The 22,226-nt window shown below is 35.6% G+C and overlaps 2 protein-coding genes across 2 annotated transcripts in view; both read right to left on the bottom strand.

The window, feature by feature from the left end:
• The window catches only part of LOC148944625 (afadin- and alpha-actinin-binding protein-like), a 51,064-nt gene extending 30,179 nt beyond the window's left edge, over window positions 1–20,885 (bottom strand). The window contains exons 1-3 of the mRNA XM_089100394.1: window positions 20,835–20,885; window positions 18,173–18,343; window positions 9,934–10,268 (exon numbers count right to left, since the gene is read on the bottom strand). Of these exons, the coding sequence (XP_088956520.1) occupies window positions 9,934–10,268; window positions 18,173–18,343; window positions 20,835–20,885 (557 nt within the window). The remainder of the gene's footprint in view (window positions 1–9,933; window positions 10,269–18,172; window positions 18,344–20,834) is intronic.
• LOC148944626 (uncharacterized) lies at window positions 3,960–4,961 on the bottom strand. The gene has a single exon (XM_089100473.1). It carries the CDS (start codon window positions 4,959–4,961, stop codon window positions 3,960–3,962), a length of 1,002 nt encoding a protein of 333 aa, XP_088956599.1.
• Window positions 20,886–22,226: the final 1,341 nt, after the last annotated feature.

Genomic DNA, 22,226 nt, shown 5'->3' with positions numbered 1-22,226 from the left:
TAAGTCGTCAAGATGCTCCTAGAAAACCACGGATAAACAAGAATTTAGTCCTTTGCATTCATCATCGAAATTTTTATTTAAGCGTATGCATATTGATAAAAGTGAAGAATCTATTCCAGTTAACAAAAAAGTACAGAAATGATTGTGTTTTAAGAGTTGTGGAGCGAAATTATTATCATTCTAAGTTTAAAGAAATTGAAGGTCCCCCTAAGAAGACGAGGCAAATTATTAAAAGCGTAGTTGGTGACCCCCAGACGGTAAGTCTTACGTTATCAAAGATTGAGAAGATGATTTTTTGGTTGAACCTGTGAAAATTTCCGACGTGTTTTGTGAATGTTTTTCAAACATTGGGTCAAATTTATCGTCGAACATTCAGTCATCAGAGGATATAAATTTTTAGAGGTTTTTACCAGCACGTGCTTAGCAAGAGCACAACACTGAGGATGTTTCACTTTATTTAAGGCCAACGAATTATACTGAAGTGGATAATATTGTTCGTAGTATGAAGTCAAGTTCATCTGGAGGTGATAAATTTAATCTAAAGGTAATAAAATATATTCTACCAACAATGTTGTAGGATTGATTAACTCTTGCTGTAAAGCTGGCATATTCCCTGATTGTTTTAAGACAGCAGATGGGACTCCATTATTTAAGGGAGGCGAGAGGACTAGTCCTTATAGTCCTTATAGGAGGCAAGAGGACTAGTCAATTTATAGACTCATTTCAGTTTTGCCCCTATTAAGTCACATAATTGAAAAGTTAATTAACAATAGACTTCATGCACATCTTGAGAAATTTAATATATTAAACCCTAATCAATTTGATTAGGGAACAGGCAATAGCATATTTAACTATTTGTATGAATCAAGCTCTTGATAAAGGTTATCGAGTTGCATTTTTTTTAGACATGATTAAAGCTCTCGATACTGTATCATTCTATACTAGTTGAAAAGTTACGAGGGTATGGAGTTAATGGAATATTTCTCAATTTGATAATTAGTTTCCTTTCTGGTCGTTTACAAAGAATAAGAATATCTGGCTCAATTTCTCAACCATTGCTAATTAGATGCGGTGTACCCCATGGATCTGTTTTAGGCAGTTTATTATTTTGATTAACGTTAATGATCTTTCTTCTTCTCTTCGGCCAATTGTGAATAAGGTTTCAGACTTTACCAATAGAGATATTAATGTTTCTCTCCTAGATGTTTGCTGATGACCCAGCTCTAATTGTGTCTGCTAAAACGACTGAATTGTTGGTTACTGCAATGTCCAACACTCTTTAAAAATCTGGATGAGGTGCAATAACATTGCTATTAATTATAATAAGTCAAATTTTGTAGTTTTTGGACGGTCTGGTAATTGATATCCATGGATATCTTCATTTGAAGCTGGGGGCCTTGCAATATGCAAAACTTCAAGTGTTCGATACATTGGTTAATACCAATTTGTTGATGAATAACTCTCATTTAAAGATCATACTGTGAAAGTTTCGAATATATTAGCAAAAAATTTGGCATAATTCGTAAATTTAATCATTGTTTTCCGAGGGAAATAATCCATATATTATATTTTAGTTTAATTCACCCCTATATTTTGTATTGTAGCTCAATATGGTTGGGAGCTTTCTCCTATTTTGAAAAACTCGGAGTCCGAGTTTTTCAAAATATTTTTATTAGAATATTTGCTAATTTAAGCCCTTCTGAACCGTGTCAAGAGGCTTATATAAGGCTGAAAATACTCCCAGCGGCTGCTCTCCGTGACTTTTATACTGTTTTTTATGTATAATTGTGTCAGAGGTAAGTCCACTTCTTTTCTAAGTGTCTTAACGCAAGTTAATGAATTTCATTCCCGTGGCAAAAGATGATTTATTAAAATTTATGTTAATAGTTTGGTTACTTCTAGGTCAGGGTTTTCTCTTGTTTTTAGAGGGGCTAAGCTATGGAATTCGTTAAATGGGAATATTAAAAATAGTAATTGAAGTGAATTTAAAAGGCTGCTGAAGAATGAATCGTTTTCTAAATATAATTTTAATGATTAATGTAATAGGATGCATAGTAGATAGATTAAATAGTTATTGAATCATTAAAGGCACTGCCTTATTTTTGTTAAGATGTGTTAAGGAAGGAGTTGAGTGTGGAGTTTTCAGCGAATGATAGCAGGGTATATGATGTCGTAGTTGTGTTTTGTTTTTAAACCCCTTCAGAGGTTTATAGTTTTTTTTATTTGTTTGGTCATCCCTCCTCCATATCATGGTGTGGCATTTGGAGAGAATTTGTTTATGTTAAGTTTTTTTGTCAGTAATTGTTACTAAATAAAAAAAATCATATAGGCCTAGCATCTTATATACTTCTGTTTAATATGCCGTTATCTGGAAATACTTTGAAAAATGTAAGGAGCCGTTTTATCGTTCCAACCACATTCGTTCAAATACTTCTTTTTTTACTCCGTTTGATCCCTTCGTTCCTCTTCTCTTAGTTTCGATAAGCTATTACAGTGGCATGGTGCCATCCCAACTATTTTGTAATGAAAAATACAGCTGATAGCTCGGTTACCCTACATTGTTTATTAATATAATTATCGGCTGACGAATTACGAATAAACAAGGAACTCATTGCGGCATCCACGTCATACTGTCAAATTTGATCGGAAAAAAACCTCCGGAGCCATTGCTGGCACATAGGGCGTCGAATCGGCGTTTCAGTTATAAGAACTTTTTTCAAGATGGGGAGACTCTAAACCTCCTGATCTTACATCATAAAAAACCGATTGAATATCTTATGATTTCCATTTCCTGGCATTCCGACCAGTGGCGTAATTTTGTCAAAATCCTAAGGGGGGGGGGCAAAGATGGAGCCAATTTTCCCAAATCAACTGACAATGACAGTAAAAACTAAAAAAATAAGCCATTTGGTACCATAACGATAATATTTAGTACTGTAAAAGTACTGCAAAGGTACTTTATAGCACTATAAAGTACTGTATAAACAGGGGTGGGGGTAAAATTCATTTCCGACAAAAATGATTATTATATTTGGAAAATGCATATAAAAAGGCATCGAGTGGTATGTTTACTTTGTTCGTAAGTCAATAATATGATCTGCGAAAAATTTACCTAAACTTGTACTAAAAAAATGTACTAAAATATGTACTAAAAAAACTTATCTGTTTCTGTTGATGTTTGAATTATGCAGGTTTATCTTAGTTTTGACAAGATTTTGGAAGAAACTAAATTGTGGAGGCTGTGGGGGCAAACTAGGATCGGGGGGGGAGGGGCAAACCGTGGTCCGGGAGGGGCAGTTGCCTTCCTGTCCCAAAGCAAATCACGCCCCTGATTCTGATCCTCCTAAAAGTACATAGATTTTTGGTGAAAAATAACATTTTACTTTAATCAAATCACTATCGACTCTTAAGGAAACTAGAAATTTCTTTTTCAAATCTGATGAGCCCTCTCCCAAGCTTCGACGACCAACCCTTGTATAAAGTTACCGAGGGAAAAATTCACTGAGGCTGCATCATATAGGAGCCATCAAAGGCCCCCAAAATGGGGGCTCTTTCTTTATATGCTGTATGTCAGCTTATTTTACTGCTAGCATCAATTACTTTTCCAGAAATATACGTAGTTCATAATTAATGGACTTAATAAGAGTGAAAACTTCAAGGGAAAAGCAAAATTTAAAGATAAAACATAAATGTTAGTTAGCAATAATAATATGTTTTAAGTAACCATAATACATTCCACCTCAAATGAGAATAATCTGAAGAGCCAAAGCCTCACATTCTGACTCAAAATTAAGCACAAACCTGCTAGTCATTTATCACAAAATTTCCCCAAAACGAAATATTTTCTGTGTAAGAAAAATACCATTAGAAAAGAAACTCAAGCTAGGCCTTGTTTATGTGTCAGTATTCAAGTAGGAAATACAAGCTTCCTATTTTTCAATTAATCATTAAATGTTTTGTTAAAATTTTAAGATAGCAGAAAGTGGTGGCCCCTGAGGCCCATACGGAAGGGGATCAAATAGAACTACACCTGTGGCAAACGTGGGGATCAACAACCTTAACGTTATAGCATCAACCCAATCATTAAAATGGTTGTCTATTGCATAAGAAAGAGTGTCTCTAAAGAAGTCACCAGTTATGATGACTCCTTGCTTTTGAGCTGCAAGCTGAATAACAAATCTATCATCGTCTAAAACAACTTGATTGAAGCTTTCCTGGTTGATGTGGGGAGTAAAAATAACAGCATTAGCTTTAAATATTTCTTTCATTTTGGGATCTTTACTCAAACGATTAAATAAAGTCTGAGTGAAAACTACACTGACTTTATGACCCCGCTCAATAAAATAATTGTAAACTAACTGAACCCCTTCCACGTCAAGCAATTTCCTATTCCCTCGCATTGAGTATCGGTAAGCAACATTTGCACCATCTATTACAACTTCACGTAATTTACAAGGGTTTGGAATGAGGTATCCTGTTTGAATTTCTGCAACGTCTCTCATTTTCCCGATCACAGTTTCTTTGCTTTTCTGATTCAAGTTTACTGTTTCAATTTTGTTTTTATTTTTGATATTGAAAGTTAGATTCCTCGAGACCCCCTTGTTTAAAGCAGGGAAATCCCATTTCTTCAACTTCTTCAAGGTTTTTACCCAACTTAAATTAGGATAAAATAATGGGGTACGAGTTTGAATCTTCGTCTTGAATTTAGTTTGTCTCTCTGTTTCCCCTAAAATTCCTTTGAAATTCCTAATTTGATGCCTTTTAATAACTTTGCCTTTACGTAAAGCAAAAACGTTAAGATAATTCTTTTCCAGCTGTTTTGGATTATCTGAAACTGGTTGTTGTGATCCAAGCAGGACCATTGGCTGTTGTTGATCCTGCGTAGATTTATCAATTTTTCTGCTCTTTTCCAGCAGAGCTTTATTTTCATCGTCGGAAGAAAATGTTACTCCATTAGGCATTAAGTGCTGCCTTGCTCGATCAGGAGTAGAATTGCCCACGTTTTCAATGACTGAATTTATCCCAGAAGATCTGTGTTCAAAAACATCAATTGATGGAGAAGTGGAATTGCCTTTCTTTGAATCTTCCCAGTTTGAAAAGTACTTGTAGACGTTTTCGTATGAAGTCATTATAAAATAGGTATATGATGCTTTTATCACCTACGGCGATAAATATGATATTAAAACACATAATAAAATATTAAAAATTCAAGGCTTTCTTTTAAACATTAAAAAGAACTCCGGCAGTTTTTTTTTAAGGATACATTTGCAAATTACTTATAAATACTTTTGCATCCTACAAAATTGCATGTATTTGCATTAATTCATTTGTATTGTATTTTGACTACTAAATGTGTTGGCATTTAACAATGATGCCATTCATTTTAAATAAAAGATACGTCATAAACAGTTAAGCTAGATATAAGAATAATTTTTCTCTAAGAACTCAAAACCTAAAATACTCACACACAAAAACTCACAACCTATGGAGCTCCCCCACTTAATTATGGAGGGGTCAAATCCTTCGCCCCCTTTGTCGAAAAAACAAACTTGAACGTTTTACGCTGACGTCATTAGTGAATGGATTGGCAATATCAGTTTTTAGCGTCATCAATGGAACTGTTTAAGGCTATTTAAGCGTGTTTAAACTTGTCGAGATTAGCATGGGCTCCCAACAAAGTGGGGTTTGTATTCGTGTTGGTCCCTGTCCAAGTGCAAATCGAAACAACGTGTTACGGTGGTCCCATTGTAAATAGGCCACCATTCTCCTCTGGCTCAAAGGAGGGAATCCATTCAAAAGGATTATTCCAATACAAAGGAAAATATTACCGATGTAGGGTTGCTTTGCCGCTTTTTAATTTTGTGGAGAGAAGTTCCCACCTATATTATAATTAATAATGAATTGGGTTTGACACAAATGCACTTTATTAAATAAAGCTTCATTTTGAAGGTACGTTGATCCACATTTCGTCGCTGTCTTAACTAAAAGTTCTGACATTTTCAAACTTTTGATATAATATCCAAAAACCGTTTACTAAGCTCTTTTCCAAGAATGGCTCAATGGGATAAGTTAGATAAGGATTTTAAGTCTAGAATGCTAATTTTGACCCAATTTTGGTAGAAAATTAGGAGTTAGCTAAATGGCTGGAGACTTCTGGCTGGGGACATAAATGTCGTCCTAGTTTGAGCAGATGGTGCCACATTCCCACATGGTGCCACATTTGCCTCTAAAAATTAAATTACACAGCCATCACAAAATGCAAGGACGCTTATCAACTGTTTCATTATTGAACGCCAGTTTTAGAAATGTTTATGCCAATGGAATTCCTCTCTTTGGGGAAAGGGTTCTAGAAAGTCTCAAATTTTTAGTTTCTAGGGCCAAATTCTCGTGAAGGGTTCTTCCTATCAATTTAGAGAGGGTATTGAACTTCTAGTATCTCTTCAGCTGAAGAAACATATTTAAACTATGCATGTGATTAGGCTGTAAAATGGAATTTTACTCCCCAATTATTATAAATTATTTTTATAGAGAAGTAAAAGATTGTACTTTATACTATTAGGCGGGTATTATGGAAATCTGTTGATTTTGATAAGATCCTATTTAGTTACTATTTTTTAAATTATTTTAGTTTGCCCTGGTACAATGGGTTACGGCACTATATGATACGGGGGATTCACCAGGAATAATATTTTTCCTGTGAATCCTCCCCTAAAAATATAAACGTAGCAACCTGAGGCTGAAGAAAAGGCTGTAATCTCAGGTTATGTCAATGGATCAGCTACCTCAACAAAATGTGTGAATGTGGCTTTTGGGTTTTCGGCGACTCACCAGCACGCCAAAGCCTTTGCAGTGGCGGCACGCTGAAATATTTTCGGTCACGTACCGCCGGTTTTCGGCGCAGCTTCGGGGACTACTTTCAGAATTGGTCATCGATAAAAACAGTCTTTTGTTCACACTGTGATGATAGAATGTTCGAAATCCAGACATGTTGTTTTAAAGATAAGATTTGGTTTAATGAACTCAAACAAAATTCTCAAGTACAACATTGAATTATCATGCTATCTATTTAGTTTGACTACTTTAGTGACATATTTTTTTTTCTTTTAATAGTTAGGCTACTGATTACCTTCTAGTCCCCAAAGACGCGCCGAAGATTTCTAGCGCCAAATTTTTTCTGCAATTGCCAAGAGGAAAATAAGGTAAAATCTATTATTCAATGGCACACGCAAAAATTTTGGATTCCCCTCAAAGTGCTTGCGAATTTACTCGTTACAGTCCTTCTCAAATAAAATTTAACTTATTTACGCTCAGTGCTTATCGTTTTGTTAGTGAAATGATATTGAAAAAATGTCATGGTTGCAGCCCCTTTCCTTGTTTTTCAAGCCAAGGGGCTTTAAGTTTCCCTTAAAGGGTTTTCGGCCAAGGTGGTTTCAATAATGTACATTGTGTTTCAACCTGACATCATTTTTAAGGAGTTAAAGGGCTTGCATTTTTATTCAAAAGGACGAACCACAGAGAATTAGGTAGCAAAGTCAGTCAAATATTGCACCATACCCCAGAGAAGGAACTTTTCAAAAGATGATTGTGTTATATTAAATTTACTACTACTTAGATTGCAGTGACTAATGAAGCTAAGGGTATTAAGGTGAGACTTTCAGGGAGCGCTTAGGAGGAGTTTCAAATTAAACGAAAAAAAAACGATATACATGCTGGTTCGATAAGCAATATCATAGGCGGCTCAGCGATATCATAGAAACTTTTAAAGGACCTCAATCGATAGGAAATTTAAAGTTCTAGTCCCATTTTTAAGAGTCAAGAGTGGTTGGAGGGCAAGAACCCCCTCCCAAGCCCATTAGTTCTCCAAACATATAGATCAAAGTTTTGTGATAGCGATTTTGTTCAGCATAGTTGAAAAGTCCAGTTACTATGTCTCTGGGGATGTCAACCCCCCAGAGCCTTCAGAGAAAGGGCTGTAAGTTATGCATTTTGTCCAATGTTTATATAGCCTAGCCTATAGCATTTGTTATTGGGAAAGATGGCATGTTTGGTCTTTAGTCTCCAACAAGACCAAGTGCATTCAAGTAAAGGGTTCAGCGGATGCAGAGGGAGTGCTGAACTAAATCAAAATATGTTATATACATACTGGTAGTCAAAAGGGGAAAACTCAGGAATGACTTTGGGTATTAAATTAGAAGTTTAAGAGAATGATCAATTGATCAAGGGTATGTTGAGGGGGGTGTTGAAGTTACCCAAAAGGCACTATGTGTAGGTTACTATAACTGCTACTATTACTACTGCTAAGAGTACTACTTCTATTGAGGTTAGTGATACTAAGGTAAAACTTTCAGAATACATTTTGTGGGGGGGTGTGGGGGGGGGGGGTTGAAGTAAATCAAAACACACTGTGTGCATTCAGGTTGCCAGAAAGATGTATGAGCAATTTATCAGGAATAGCTTAAACAATGAAGTGGAAACTTTTAGGGCGTGCTGAGAGGGACGTTCAACAAACCAAAAGGCACTCTGTGCGTACTGCTGCTAATATAATACTTACTACGACTTTACATACAACTTACAATCATTAAATACTACGACTACTACTATACTGAGACTAAGGGTAAGAAGCTGAAACTCCCAGGGAATGTTTAGGGAGACGTAGAAATAAATAAAAACACACTCTATACATGATAGTTGTAAAAAGGCCTATAAGCAGTATCCCAGGAATGGTCGAAGGTATTAAATTAAAACTTTCAGGACATACTAAGGGGAATGTTGAACTAGACAAAATACAAAATGTACATGCTACTATAACTACTAACACTACTACTACTGCTACAACTACTATTACATCTGTTACTACTACTACGACTGCTACTGCTACAGCTACGACGACTACGGCTAGTACTAATGAGGCTAAGGGTATTGCCTCGAAATTTTTAGGGGATGTTGAAGAGGATAGTGAACTAAATTGAAACACGCTATATGGATCCACGTTATCAAAAGGCCGTAACAACTATACCTCATGAACAGCTTAGGGTATTGGAGTACTTGACTAGAAACAAAACACATTTTAAATGTTTTCTTTAAACTTTATCAAATTTAAAATTATTCAGAATTTCAGGCGTGAATGTCAGTATATATATACTAGACTGTGAATCCACATTCATTTGTTTTTTCAGTAATCTTGGTTATGATGGTGACTATTTTTTTCTTTTTTTTTATAATATGAGAAATATAAACACATAGCTTGAAATAAGGATTGCTTTCAATAAAGTTCAAATTATGTTCTGGTCTTTAGAAGGCATAGGGTGTGTGTCATCTGTCCTACTCCTCGTTTTCAGTTTGATTTGGTTATTTATTGTAATTTCTGTCCGCTTTCGGTTTCATTTATTTATTGATGGTGGTTTATTCTAGAAAAAAAATTAACACGTCCTAAAAAATTTGACTATATGAACATTTGTTAATTTTTTACTAGTTGGATAAGAATTTCAGGAGGGAGGTCGGGGAGGGGTTCAAAACCGGTAACACCTCCCCCTTCTCCCTTAGATATTTAAAAAAATGCCGGGTCAATCAAATGTATAAAGCAAAAATCACCCTGAAGACTAAAAATCCACAAAGACTAACAACCAAGAAAATTTATAATCAAATAACTTGACGACCGATGCCGTCTCTCTTGAGCCTACCTTATTCCATAAGGCAGCTTTTGGATATGAAATTGTAGAGCTTAGAAACTAAAAATCTTGCATACAGTACTCAACCAATCTAAGGCCGTAACACCTTTAGTATACCTTTAATTTGTTTAGAAATCTACTCGTTTTCTGTGGCATTAGCCAACTGCTGGACTACTAGGAAAATATTAATCAAATTCTTGGTAACTCTAATTGTCATTTTTACATCTACTAGCCAAATATTCACAAAAATTTCTCAGAAACTTACTTTTTCTGTTCTTCTTCTGGCCATTTTCGTCTAACATGAGATTCTGGCAGTGGTATGACAGATGAAACCTCCATATTTGGTGGCACTATTCTATGTGTTTTCTTTATCCGATTAGATAGTTTTTCGTGTTCAGCCTGTATGCGCCTATAGGCAGTCTCAAGATACTGCACTCTGGATTGCCCCTCAGTCTTGGTCCGCTTTCTCTCTTCTTTCTCACGGCGCAAGCTTTTCTCCAGATCTTTAATGGATTGTTGCAATTTTGCTTCTTTTCGGCCAGCTTCAGAGAGAGCCCGGGACTGTTTTGCATTTTCACTTGACAGCTTGGTACATTTTCTCTGGAATTTATACATATAAGATTTTTACAACAAAAAAGTGTTTTAAGAAAGTTAATGTCAAATAATTTTTCAAGCGTAAATCTACCATAAATCACCATCAATAAATAGGGTCTTTAGAAGGCGCAGAGGGCTTCAGCCCTCTGCGTCTTCTAAAGACCTCTGCACTCTGGATTGCCCCTCAGTCTTGGTCCGCTTTCTCTCTTCTTTCTCACGGCGCAAGCTTTTCTCCAGATCTTTAATGGATTGTTGCAATTTTGCTTCTTTTCGGCCAGCTTCAGAGAGAGCCCGGGACTGTTTTGCATTTTCACTTGACAGCTTGGTACATTTTCTCTGGAATTTATACATATAAGATTTTTACAACAAAAAAGTGTTTTAAGAAAGTTAATGTTCAATAATTTTTCAAGCGTAAATCTACCATAAATCACCATCAATAAATAGGGTCTTTAGAAGACGCAGAGGGCTTCAGCCCTCTGCGTCTTCTAAAGACCAGAAAATAATTGACACTTTACTGAAAAACATAATACACTTTAAAGGTTTTCTCTTTTTTAACTTTAATAAATTTAAAATTATTAAGACTTTCGGGAATGAATATCAGCATATACATTAAACTGTCAATTCACATTCATTTGATTTTTCCAGTAATCTTTATTATGATGTTGATTTTTTATTTTTTATTCGATATTGAGAAATAAAACGCATAGCTCGAAATAGGGACTGTTTTCAGTTAAGTCCAAATTATGTTCCGGTCTTTAGAAATGAAGGAGGGAGGCTCCTGACAGACGTAGAAGAACAAAAGGAACGATGGGCTAGTTTTATTGAAACTCTATTAAATTGCCCCGCACCTGTAGCTCCGCCTGATATACCAGACCAACCTATCTTCAGTTTCAACATCAGGGGCGACAAGCCGACAGCCGAAGAGATACTCTCAGCAGCTAAAACCTGAAAAGTAGGAGGGCTTCCAGTATAGACCACATTTCACCGGAAATGATCAAGTCCAGCCTGAGACGAACTTTGGCCATCTAGCCGTCCTTCTTCTCAAAAGCTAGGCTGTGTCCAGTCACGTTATCACTTCGTTTCAGGTGTAGACTATATCTTCAGATAGATAAGTGGACATGGAATCCAAAATGTAGGAAAGATTCTTCAAGACGTTGCTTTTACCGATGATGTTGGGCTCATACAAGCCGACAAGCAAATGCTTCAGGAGTTCCTGAAAACTCAGGAAGAAAGCTAGATAGTTGGGATTGCACATCAACGATTGAAAGATTAAAGCTATGTTAATTAGCAGTTCATCCATGGGAATGCAGCTAGGAGATTAAAACATCGAATAGGTGACAGACTTAAAGTACTAGTGCAGTACAATAACTTCCACTGACAACTTCGAAAAAGAATTACACGCCAGAATAGCCCTAGCCAACGCAACATTTCAGATACTTCTACCAGTCGGGAAATCCACAGCATACTCACAAAAGCTGATACTCAGACTCTTCCAAAGCAATGTTTCGTCTGTTCTAAGTCGCTTTATGGAATCCCTACAGCTAACCGCGGAACAGGAGAAACGTCTTACCGCCTTTGAAAATAACAGTCGTCGCCGGATCCTAAGGATCAACAGAAGAGACCAAGTAAGCAACGACAAGTTTCGTACTCGCAAATGCCAACCAAACATCGCCTCTGTTGTGCGGCAACGAAGATGGCGTTACCTTAGACATAGCCTCCCTATTTCAGATCATAGAGTTCCTAAATGCTCCTCCACTGGCAACCAGAGGGCGCCTTTTTTTTATTTGAATTTATTTTTGCTCATCTTTGGTGGCTCTTTACTTTTCTTTGAAAAAATTCTTTTGTGAAAAAATTTTTTTTTAAATTAATTGCTGTTTGTTTTTAATTAACCTAGTCTATTTCATGGGTTAAGAAAAGAATATTTTTTTTTCGGTTTTGTATACAATAATCCAGATTTTGGCTTACTATCTATACATTGGACAAAATTTTTCAACAATTTCAAATAATACTTGCCAATTTGAAAATCTGGATACACGGAGTATATTTTGATTTAGTTTCACGCCTAACTTTCCCTGAAAAATAAAACTTAATACTGTATTCTGTTCTTAAGACATTATATCTATGCTATTTTGACAACCTGGATGTACTTACACCTTTTGATTTAATTCAATAGCAAGAGCAGAAGAAGTATAATAGTAGCCCTGAAAGTTTCAACTTGATACCCTCAGTTGTTCTTGAGATATTACTGAGACATATTATTGATGACCAGCATACACATAGTGCCTTTTGATTTAGCTTTATAACAACATAACTTTCCCTCAAATTTTTTAGCGCTTTAAAAAAAGCTTCCGACTCTAATTAAACAGTGCTTGTATTTTAGGAGTCGTTCTTAAAAAATTAGGACAAACAGTCAAACTTTAGCGCCAAGAGCAAGCTATTGAGGAGGGAGGCAATCCCCTTCATATACGGAATAACTTCTGTTCGTTCTGAGTTTTAACCTTGCGTCTTACTTTCAGTTGAAAAACTTGTTTTTTTTTCTGATCGTTTTTCAAATAATGCCGGAAAATCTGGCTCACCCTATTTGAAAAATGTCCTCCCCTCACGGGAAACTCCTCCGTGGAAAGTTCATCCCACGAAAAATCCCCCCCCCCCTCCGTAAAATTTCTTGCAGACAATTTAGCCTAAAAATTACCCTTAGCATACTTTCATTTGAAAAAAAGAATTTAAGCTCTAATCGTTTTTCTGATACTCTGGAAATCCCTCCTTTAATGGAATCTTTTTCTTGGAAATCAAAACACGCTGAAAATTTCCCATGGACAAATCCCCAGGAACATCTACACATGCAAAATTGAGTTGTCAAAAAGAAAGTAAGACAAATAAAAAGAAGTTCGTATAGGAATTCTGTCAAATCCCCCCAGTGTAAAGTTTCCCCTGGAAAGTTCCATCCCTATGGAAAACTATCCCCGTGGAAATTGACCCCAAGCACAAAATCACTCCCCCAACCTAAAAATGTCTGTATACTTCCCAATAACAAACAATGTACGTAACAATGGGCAAATTTTATAACTGAAAGACCTATCCCCCGCGGCTGTGGGGGGGGGGGGTCTTGTTATCTCCAAAGGCATAGTTTTGGGTCCTTTCAACTATACTGAACATAATGGCCATCTCAAAATTTTTACCGAACGATTTTGGGGAAAAGGGGGACGTGGGAGGGGGCTAGTTGCCCTCCAATCTTTTTAGTCGCTTAAAAAGGGCACTAGAACCTTAATTTCCCTTTAAATGAGCCCTCTTTCGATGTTCCAGGACCATTGAGTTGATGCAATCTCCCCCGAGAAAAAAAAAAAAAAATAAACACACATCCGTGATCTTTTCTTCTGGCAAAAAAGTACAAATTCCACATTATTGCACATAGGGACTTGAAACCTCTACAGTTTGCTTCTCTGATATACTGAATCTGATGGTGTGATTTTCATGAAAAAATCTTTGACTTTTAAGGGGTATTTCCCCCATTTTTCGAAAATCAGTCAAATATTCTCAGCCTCGTAGCCTTTTATGGGTAATACTAAGCTTAATGAATGTTAAATATTTAGAATCAACATATTAAGCCGATTCTTTTGATATATCTATTGATATCAAAAGTCCGTTTTTTAGAGTTTTGGTTACTATTGTGCCGTGTCACTCCTTACTTACTGTTTGTTACCACGAATTGCTTGATTAGCCTCAGTAGTAGCAATAACATTAGCAGTAGAAGTAGCAGTACTAGTGTGCATTAGTATCTTTTGGTTGTTTAAAAATCTCCCTTAACATGCACAGATAGTTTCAACATAATACTCTAAGCTGTTCCTGGGATATAGCTATTACACCCTTTTAAGAGCCTGAACCGACATAGTGTGTTTCGGTTTAGTTTAAGATCAGTAGTACTGTTAGCAGTAGCAGTATTAGTGCCATTTGTAGTATTAGTAGGGTGCACATGCCCTTTGGTTAGCTCAACATCTTCCTTAACATACCCAGAAAGTTTCAACTTAATACCCTAGACCATTCTTGAGATATTGCTGATACGCCTTTTAGACAATCTTCATGCACAGAGTGTGTTCTGATTTAGTTCAACATCCCCCTAAACATTCCAAAAAGTTTCATCTTCATACCCCTAGTCTTAGTAGTAATAGTATTAGAAGTTGGAGCAGTAGTAGTATTAGCAGCAGTGTGCACCGAGTGCCTTCTGGTTACTTCAACATCCTTCTTAACACACCCTGAAAGTTTCATCCTAGCACTCCAAGCAGCTCCTGAGAAAATGCTCACACATTATTTTTGTAGCCTCAATGCACATAGTGCGTTTTGACTTAGTTCAAAATCACCCTAAATATCCCCTGAAAATTCCACCATAATACCCTTAGCCTCAGTAGAAGTAGTATACATAGCAGTAGTAATAGTAGTAATATGCACATGGTGCCTTTTGGTTAGTTCGAAATCCGCCCACTGATACCCTGGTAGTTTTATCTTAATGCTCTAAGGTTTTCCTGATATATTGCTGCTACACCTTTTTAACAAACTACATGCTCATAGTGTGCCCTGGCTTTGTTCTTAATCTCACAAAACATTCCTTAAAAGCTTCACCTTAATTCACTTAGCTCCAGTAGTAGCAATAGTTGTAGTGGTCATAGTAGCATTAGTAGCAGTATGCAAATAGCACTTTTTTTTAGCATTCCCCTAAATATACTTTGGAAACTTTTCACTTGATCTGTTCTTGGTCTGATCTGACCTGTTCCTGGTCTAATCTGTTCTTGGTCTGATCTGAACTGTTGTTGGTCTGCTCAAAAGCCTAAACAGTTCCTGGGATATTACTGATACGTCCTTCTGACAACCTGCATGCAAACAGTGTGTTTTGATTTAGTTCAACATCCTCTCGTCACTCCCCAAAATTTTCACTGCTAATACCCTTAGCTTTAGTACTAGTAGTGACAGTAGTAATAGTAGAAGCAGTAGCATTAGTACCAGTAGTGGTAGTAGTATCATCCAAATATTACCTTTTGGTTAGTTCAACATCCCCAACAAATTCCAACTTCATTCTCCAATCCGATCCTAAGATATCGCTGATATGCCCTTTTGACAACGTGCGTGTGCACACTGTGTTTTGTTTTATTTCAATTCCCCCCTCAATATTCCCTGAAATTTGCACCTTCATACCCTTAGCCTTAATGGTAGTAGTAGTCACAGTAGTAGTATTAGTAGGAGCAATAGTAGTAGTAGTAGTAGTGTTAGCAGCAGCAGTAACAGTAGTGGCAGTAGTATTATACACATATTGCCTTTTGGTCAGTTGAAAATCCCTCTTATAATGCCCTGAAAGCTTCAACTTAGACTTCGAAGATTTTCTTAAGATATTGGTTATATGCCCTTTGGACAACCTGTATGCACATTGTGTGTTTTAATTAGATTAACTTTCCCTCAACATTTCCCGTGATTTTGACCTTAATATGCTCAGCCTTGGTAGTAGTCACCTTAGAAATAGCAGTTGTGAAATCAGTAGTAATAGTGATTGTGGTAAGAGTAGTAGAAGGAGTAGTAGTAGTAGTAGCTGTAGTAGTAACAGTAGTAACATGCACATATTGCCTTTTGGTCAATTAATTATCCCCCTCATTCCCTGAAAATTTTAACTTAATACTATAAGCCATTTCTAAAATCTGTCCTTTGGACAACTTGTAAACCATATAGTGTGTTTTGATTTAGTTCAACACTCCCCTCAACATCTCTGAAAGCTTCAAATAGACTGGTCTTAGTTATTAAGGACACAAAAGGTCAAACATGCCCCCCTTTTCTGACAACAACTACACGTAAACAATAGGCGAATCGTGTAGCTTACAGCCCTTGCCCCAAGGGCTGTTGGGGGGGGGGGGGGGGGGTTCAACCCCACAGACATAGTTTTTGGACCTTTCAACTATGCTGAAGAAGATGGCTATCTAAAAATTTTGATTGGGTGTCTTTGGGGGGAAATTGGAGCATGGGAGAGGAAGTGTTGCCCTCTGATCACTTTTGACTCTTATAAAAGGCATTAGAACTTTTGATTTCCAATCAAATGAGCCTCTTCCGAAGTTTCTATGACAACTCCTTACTCATAAAGTACCTTTGGTAAAAAAAAAACAATTGTAACCACTTATTCCTGCTTTTGCACTGCCTATGAAAAATTCTGTAATTTCCTATTTTGAACTCCATTATATTCCAGACGTTTAATGCTATAAAAAGTAAGCAAGAAGACATGTACTCTTTTTATTTCAGGAATTATTTAATTACCTTCTGACCATTACAAAAAAAATCATGTTCACAGAAGGTGAACATGATGACATTTCAGGGCATCAGGTAACAGAATCAAACAAGTATGACATCATACCCTTGTTAAAAGATTAGTATTGTATGTATATAGTCTTGTATATGAAGATGCAGTTTTGAAAAAAACTGCATTTCATTTTAATAGTATCTTTTGTTAATTACATTGGGCACTAGATATAGCAATTTACCTTCAAATGAGCCTTTAAGCACCTCTTTATGATGTTTCAGTATCTCATGAATAAGTACCTGTTAATTTTTTGGCTCCTAAACTAACGTTCTTGATTTTCATGTAGGGTTTTGTGTATCCTGTAAAGCTCTTGTTTTGCATAACCCTCCAAACATAGAAAAATACCAGCAGTCAGTTCAATTTTGTTAATTTAATAGATATTTTTTGCAAGGTTTTAGTTTTGTTGTTTTAAGTTCCTATTTTGCTCTTTACTTTCTGCAGAAAACATTGTATTTTCTCCTTAGTAGACATTTTTGGTATAGTTTATATAAGGGGATATATAAAGGGAGGCTTTTTTTGCAGAAAGTGTGAGCCTCTGGCATGAATGATGAATGTAATGGAGCATTTTGAAAAGCTGCATATAAGGCTTGCCTGGAACCAGAAATGATGATTTTTGTCTTTTTATTGAGCCAGACCCAATAGTGTGTGAGTTGAAGTGGACTTTTATGGTCTACTCCACAGAAGACTAGCTGAAGTTGTTCTACCAAGCTTTCATACCTTCCAACACTGCCACAGACCATATAGCATCAAAACAAAATGCAACACTTGGCATTGCTGTAGTGACATAAATCAATATCACTCATGTTCAAGGAGGCAATGGAAACACAAAGAAAAACATTAAATATTATTAGAATAAAACATTTAGCATGATTGATGCCAGTTTACGCACAAAAAGAACTTTTTTTTTATTTTGTATCTCCACAGGATAAAAATTATTACCAAATAATAATACTACAAAAACAATTATTAAATATTACCAAGCTACATTAAAAAACAAAAATATCATAAAACCACTAGTAATGCAGTGCTTCAAGACTAAATAACAAAGCATGGGCTGTGCTACAGCAACTCTGAAAATGAAACTCTTTTAGTGGAAACCAACATGAGTTCTAAATTGTATAAACTTCTCATAATGTTTGGTATTGCTAGGAAGAGAATAAATAAAAGTTAGAGATCTATTATACTGGTATTTTTAGGTGAATGGCTAAAATATCTGCTAAAAAAAATGTGACTTCTTTTCTTGCAATTCCCAAGTGAAAACACCCCCAGACCCATCTAGGGGTTAATTTTTCTCTAAAAAAATCCAAATTTTAGTGTAAAAAAAAAATAAAAAAGAACAAGTCATGAGATAGGTCTACTACACCAATACTTCTTGAGGTGTAGGGGTCCTTTTTCTTCTTTGTGAGCTGGCATCACCTTACTGTATATAACTATTTACAGCAAAAAGATTAATCAATGGCTAAAATTTGTCTTAGCATAAAACAACCAAAGACTAACACAAGTTAAGCACTCCCCTGCATCTAATCTTGTTCAGAGCTTCTACTATGGCAACATCCCAAGAAATATTCAAATAATACTATACCTGATAATCAGAAAGTTCAATCATCAACTTCTGAACCTTATCATCTTCAGCTTTTTGTAGCTCATGTAGGTTTCTATATGAATGATATAGACTTATGGTTGAATTTATTAAGCTAATTGTACATAGTCTGTCATCCTCAACAAAACTATCAAATCCATTTGATGATAGTTCCTGAAAAAAGAAATCTTTTAAAATATTGTGTTTTGTTGATTACAAAAGTATGTAGATATAGCAATTTCCTTTAAAGGGAACCCTAAGCAGCTTTCTTTGATGTTCCAGTGCCCTGCTAGCAATGGAGAAATAAAAAAGAAAAACAAGGATACATCAGTGGTAACCATGAAAAAAGTGATTTTCCTTGTTGTTTAAGCCAACAGACCGTAAGTTTCCTGAATATGGTTTTAGGCCATGGTGATTCCAACAGTATAATTTTTTTCTGATCCAACAGTATTTTTAGGAGTTTCAGGCAATTTTTATAAATTTCCTTAAATTTGTTTTCACAATAACTTTTAAGACTAATTTAGATAAATTGTTACCATTCTTGAATCAGCTAGGAATGGCAATTTTTTTTCACTTACCAGTTTTTTATACTTTTTTTTTAATTTTGGTTACTATGAGCTATGGTTTGTCCTTTACTAGGTTGCAGCTACTCCTGCAACCATAATTCAAACAAGTTACATAACTATTTAATCTAATATTGGCAAACAAGAACATTCAAACAAAAACTGGGCAAGTAAGATTCAGCACAGGTCAGAAAAAACTATGTCAACAAAAAAAAATTGATGATTCAGAAACCTAAAGTGTAACAGAAGCAAATTCTAAGCTAAACTTCAAAAAAAAAAAAAAAGAAGAAGATTGAACAAACAGGATTAAAACAATCAAAATCCAGATTGGTTTCATTATTGTTGCTATAGTACCTTCAAACCAAGTCCTTACCATTTCAGTTTTCCACTTATGTAGCATAAGGGAGATGTTGAATCAATGAAGAACCCAGAGAATACATAAATCTAGGATTCCTCAAGACAGGTGTGGTTATAGTTGAGCTCAGGTATTGAACTAAGCCAACTTTACTTTTTCTCTAGCATGGCTGCACTTGGAATGTTCTGCAGCAGTGGACAGCTAGTACAGAGCTAGTTTCATCCAAGGATGTATCTAAAAAAATATTTTAAGGCTCATAATTTCAGTGATGGGAGGGTGCTTAATGTTAAAACATATCCCAAATTATTTCCAAATGCTTGGGACAATACTACCCCAAGGCTCAAACCAACTATGATCTTCCTATTCATTGAATCAAAACCAGGGGCAGATCTAGAGCAAAATATTGGGGGGGGGGGAATATGAAAAGGGCCCCAATGAACAAAACCTTGAGGGGAGGCAGTGTGACACAGGTACCAATAATTGACCAATTTATTCTAAATAAAGAGTAAAAATAGGGAAAGAGGCTGTCAGATGAAATCTTTGGGGGGGGGGAGGTTTCCCTGCTCATGTATCTCTCAGTGATCAAAGCTATGAGATTTCAGTGATGTAGTGGAAAAGTAATTTATGCATCATCTCACTAAATTTGTAGCAGCAAGGTAGACATGTGCCACCTTTTTGAACCAAAATATTGCATGGATTTTAAATCATATTAGTGGAGAACAAAGATAGGCCTGTGGGCCCTTGAACACACCAACTTGGTATCAACATCACTAAATTTTATCTGAAAGGTAGGCATGATAAACCTTGTTTAAACTGGAATCATTACGGACTTTTTTTATGATTTAGAAAAACAAGATCATATGGTCCCTTTAACCCTCCCCCCCCTCTCACGGATAACTAGAAAAGCAGAAAAGTTCTTTTTTTGTGACTGGATTGGAACTTACAGGGGAAGCAACTTTGGCCAGAGGAACAAGAGAATGAGAATGATATATGTACTGTTTATTAATCCTTTTTTTAAGTGGCTTTTGGGAGCATCATTTTTTTATAAAATAGCAACAGATACAGATTGGGTCCTAAGCAAGTATATTCTGTCAAATATCACTTGTTTTTCTGGTTCCTGTCCCATCACAATTGATTCAATTTACAGGTACACAGGTTGAAACAAGACAGCTGCATCGTAATCAGCATAAAAAAGGCATTAAATGCTGTATTCACTTTAGTCCTAACTCAATAATATGATTTTGTATATATTGACCAAAGGTTAACATAGAAGCTTGACAATACCTTCCCAGAGTATGTTTTTGGCCCTTGATTCATTACAGTTTCATTTCCCAAGCTTGACCCATTTCCAAGATAGCAAAAAGTAGGTAAACTAGAATTTTACCACCCTGTAAGCTTCATATTTTAAGATCCAATATTATTTAGGCCTATGCCATGGGCGCCCATATGGGGGGGCAGGGGGGGGGTTCTTGCCCCCCCTGGCTGAATGATGCTGCCTTATTTTTATAATTTTGTTCTGAGATTTCTATTATATAGCATTAAAAGTAGCAATTAGACGCCGTTTGCCCCCCCCCCTGGAATTCCGCCTATGGGCGCCCATGGCCTATGCTAGGCCTACTACAAATTCAAAACATTAATACTCATGTTAGAGTGCTAGAAAATTGTCCCTTGTATCCTATTCAAAATTTACTATTTTTGAGCCTTATAAGATAAAATCGATATTTAAAGAATATAGCCAACGTTTTACCTTAGACAAATACAAAGAAACACTGTTTATATTTTCTGGGTTACATATCATGCTTATAATTTGAAACGTTTTGCTTTTAATAAGCCATCTATACAAATACTGACTGAAGGTCAGATCTACGTCCATTACAGAAAGTACAATAGAATCGCGAAAAGTGTGTTTCTAACAAAACTTAAGAAAATTGGTATTTTCTTAAAGAAGTTTGGCGGTCAACGGACATGACAGTAAGCTTATTATACAAAATTGTAACGCAAAAATAAGTTTTTCAACAAAACACAAGAAAATTAGCATTTAAAATGTGCAATTCGTTTGGTATTTCGTCCATAAAATGCAAATTGGAAATGATACTTTTGTGAACATCAAATATTTTCAAAACGCGAAAGAAATGTCTTTTTAACAAAACACAAAAAAACTGGTAATTTCATGCCTGAATAGTCTGAAATTTTGTCCAAAAAATACATAACAAAAAGATACTTTTTTGATTATTGTAAATATTTCCTATCAAATTCTTTTCAATATGTATTCAGACTTTCATTTGTTAAGTTTCTTATGTTGATCTGAGATGGTTGAATTTTTCTATAATGAATTTCAGATTTAATTTCTTACCTAATTCATGGCGTTCAATTCTTATTGGAGTGAAAATTTTCCTACCTACCTCATTTTGAAAATCTCTAAAAAAGCATCTTTGTTGGATATTCTGGGAAATTTATCCATTTTGGCTAGAACTAATGTGTTGACTGTTCACAATTTCTGTAGGTAAAAGGAATATCATATAGAAATGAAAAAAGTACAGAGAACCTGAAAAATACTTTTGAAGAAATATAAAAGAAAAACATTATATTAAGCGAACAAAATAAAGTCGAGGAAAAAACAGGGGTTGCTATAAAAATCCTAAAAGAAGTGATAATTATTAAAAAATAAAAAATGCAAGGTAACGGGGCCTTAATTTAAGAAACATAAAATTTAAGTCTTAGTTTTTCTAAAAATGTGGAAGTTTTCCAATGAGAGGGCTTTTTTCAATTAAAATTCAAAAAGTTTTGGAAATTGCCAAAATGAGAAAACCATTATATCGCAGGAAAGTTTTCCTTGAAGAAATATGATATTGAAATGCTGATTTGTTTAGAAATATAAAAGTTTTGATAAGAAAAGGGTTTTACTATTGAAATTCAAAAAATATTGAAGCTTCTAAAAGTTGAAATAATTTATTAAGTAAAAAGGGATAACTTGAAGAAATATGACGGTGAATCGCTGAATTATTCAGAAATCTAGCGCAGTAAAGTGAATACTGTATGGCAATTAGAGTGGCTATGAGGGGTAACCGGGATGAGTCGATAGGGTGGCTAATAACTAAGATAGCGTCCTAAACTCTGGGTAGCCCTTTCTAGGTATAAA

This window comes from Artemia sp. Qi Xiang Cuo, chromosome 14, assembly GCF_049724085.1.
Source record: "Artemia sp. Qi Xiang Cuo chromosome 14, ASM4972408v1, whole genome shotgun sequence".
Classification (NCBI taxonomy): Eukaryota; Metazoa; Arthropoda; class Branchiopoda; order Anostraca; family Artemiidae; genus Artemia; species Artemia sp. Qi Xiang Cuo.
Note: the sequence above shows the minus strand (reverse complement) of the source record. Positions and strands in the feature narration are given on the sequence as shown.

Coding starts and splice junctions, on each gene's coding strand:
- LOC148944626 (XM_089100473.1), bottom strand. CDS start 4,961: ATGCCTAATGGAGTAACATTTTCTTCCGACGATGAAAATAAAGCTCTG.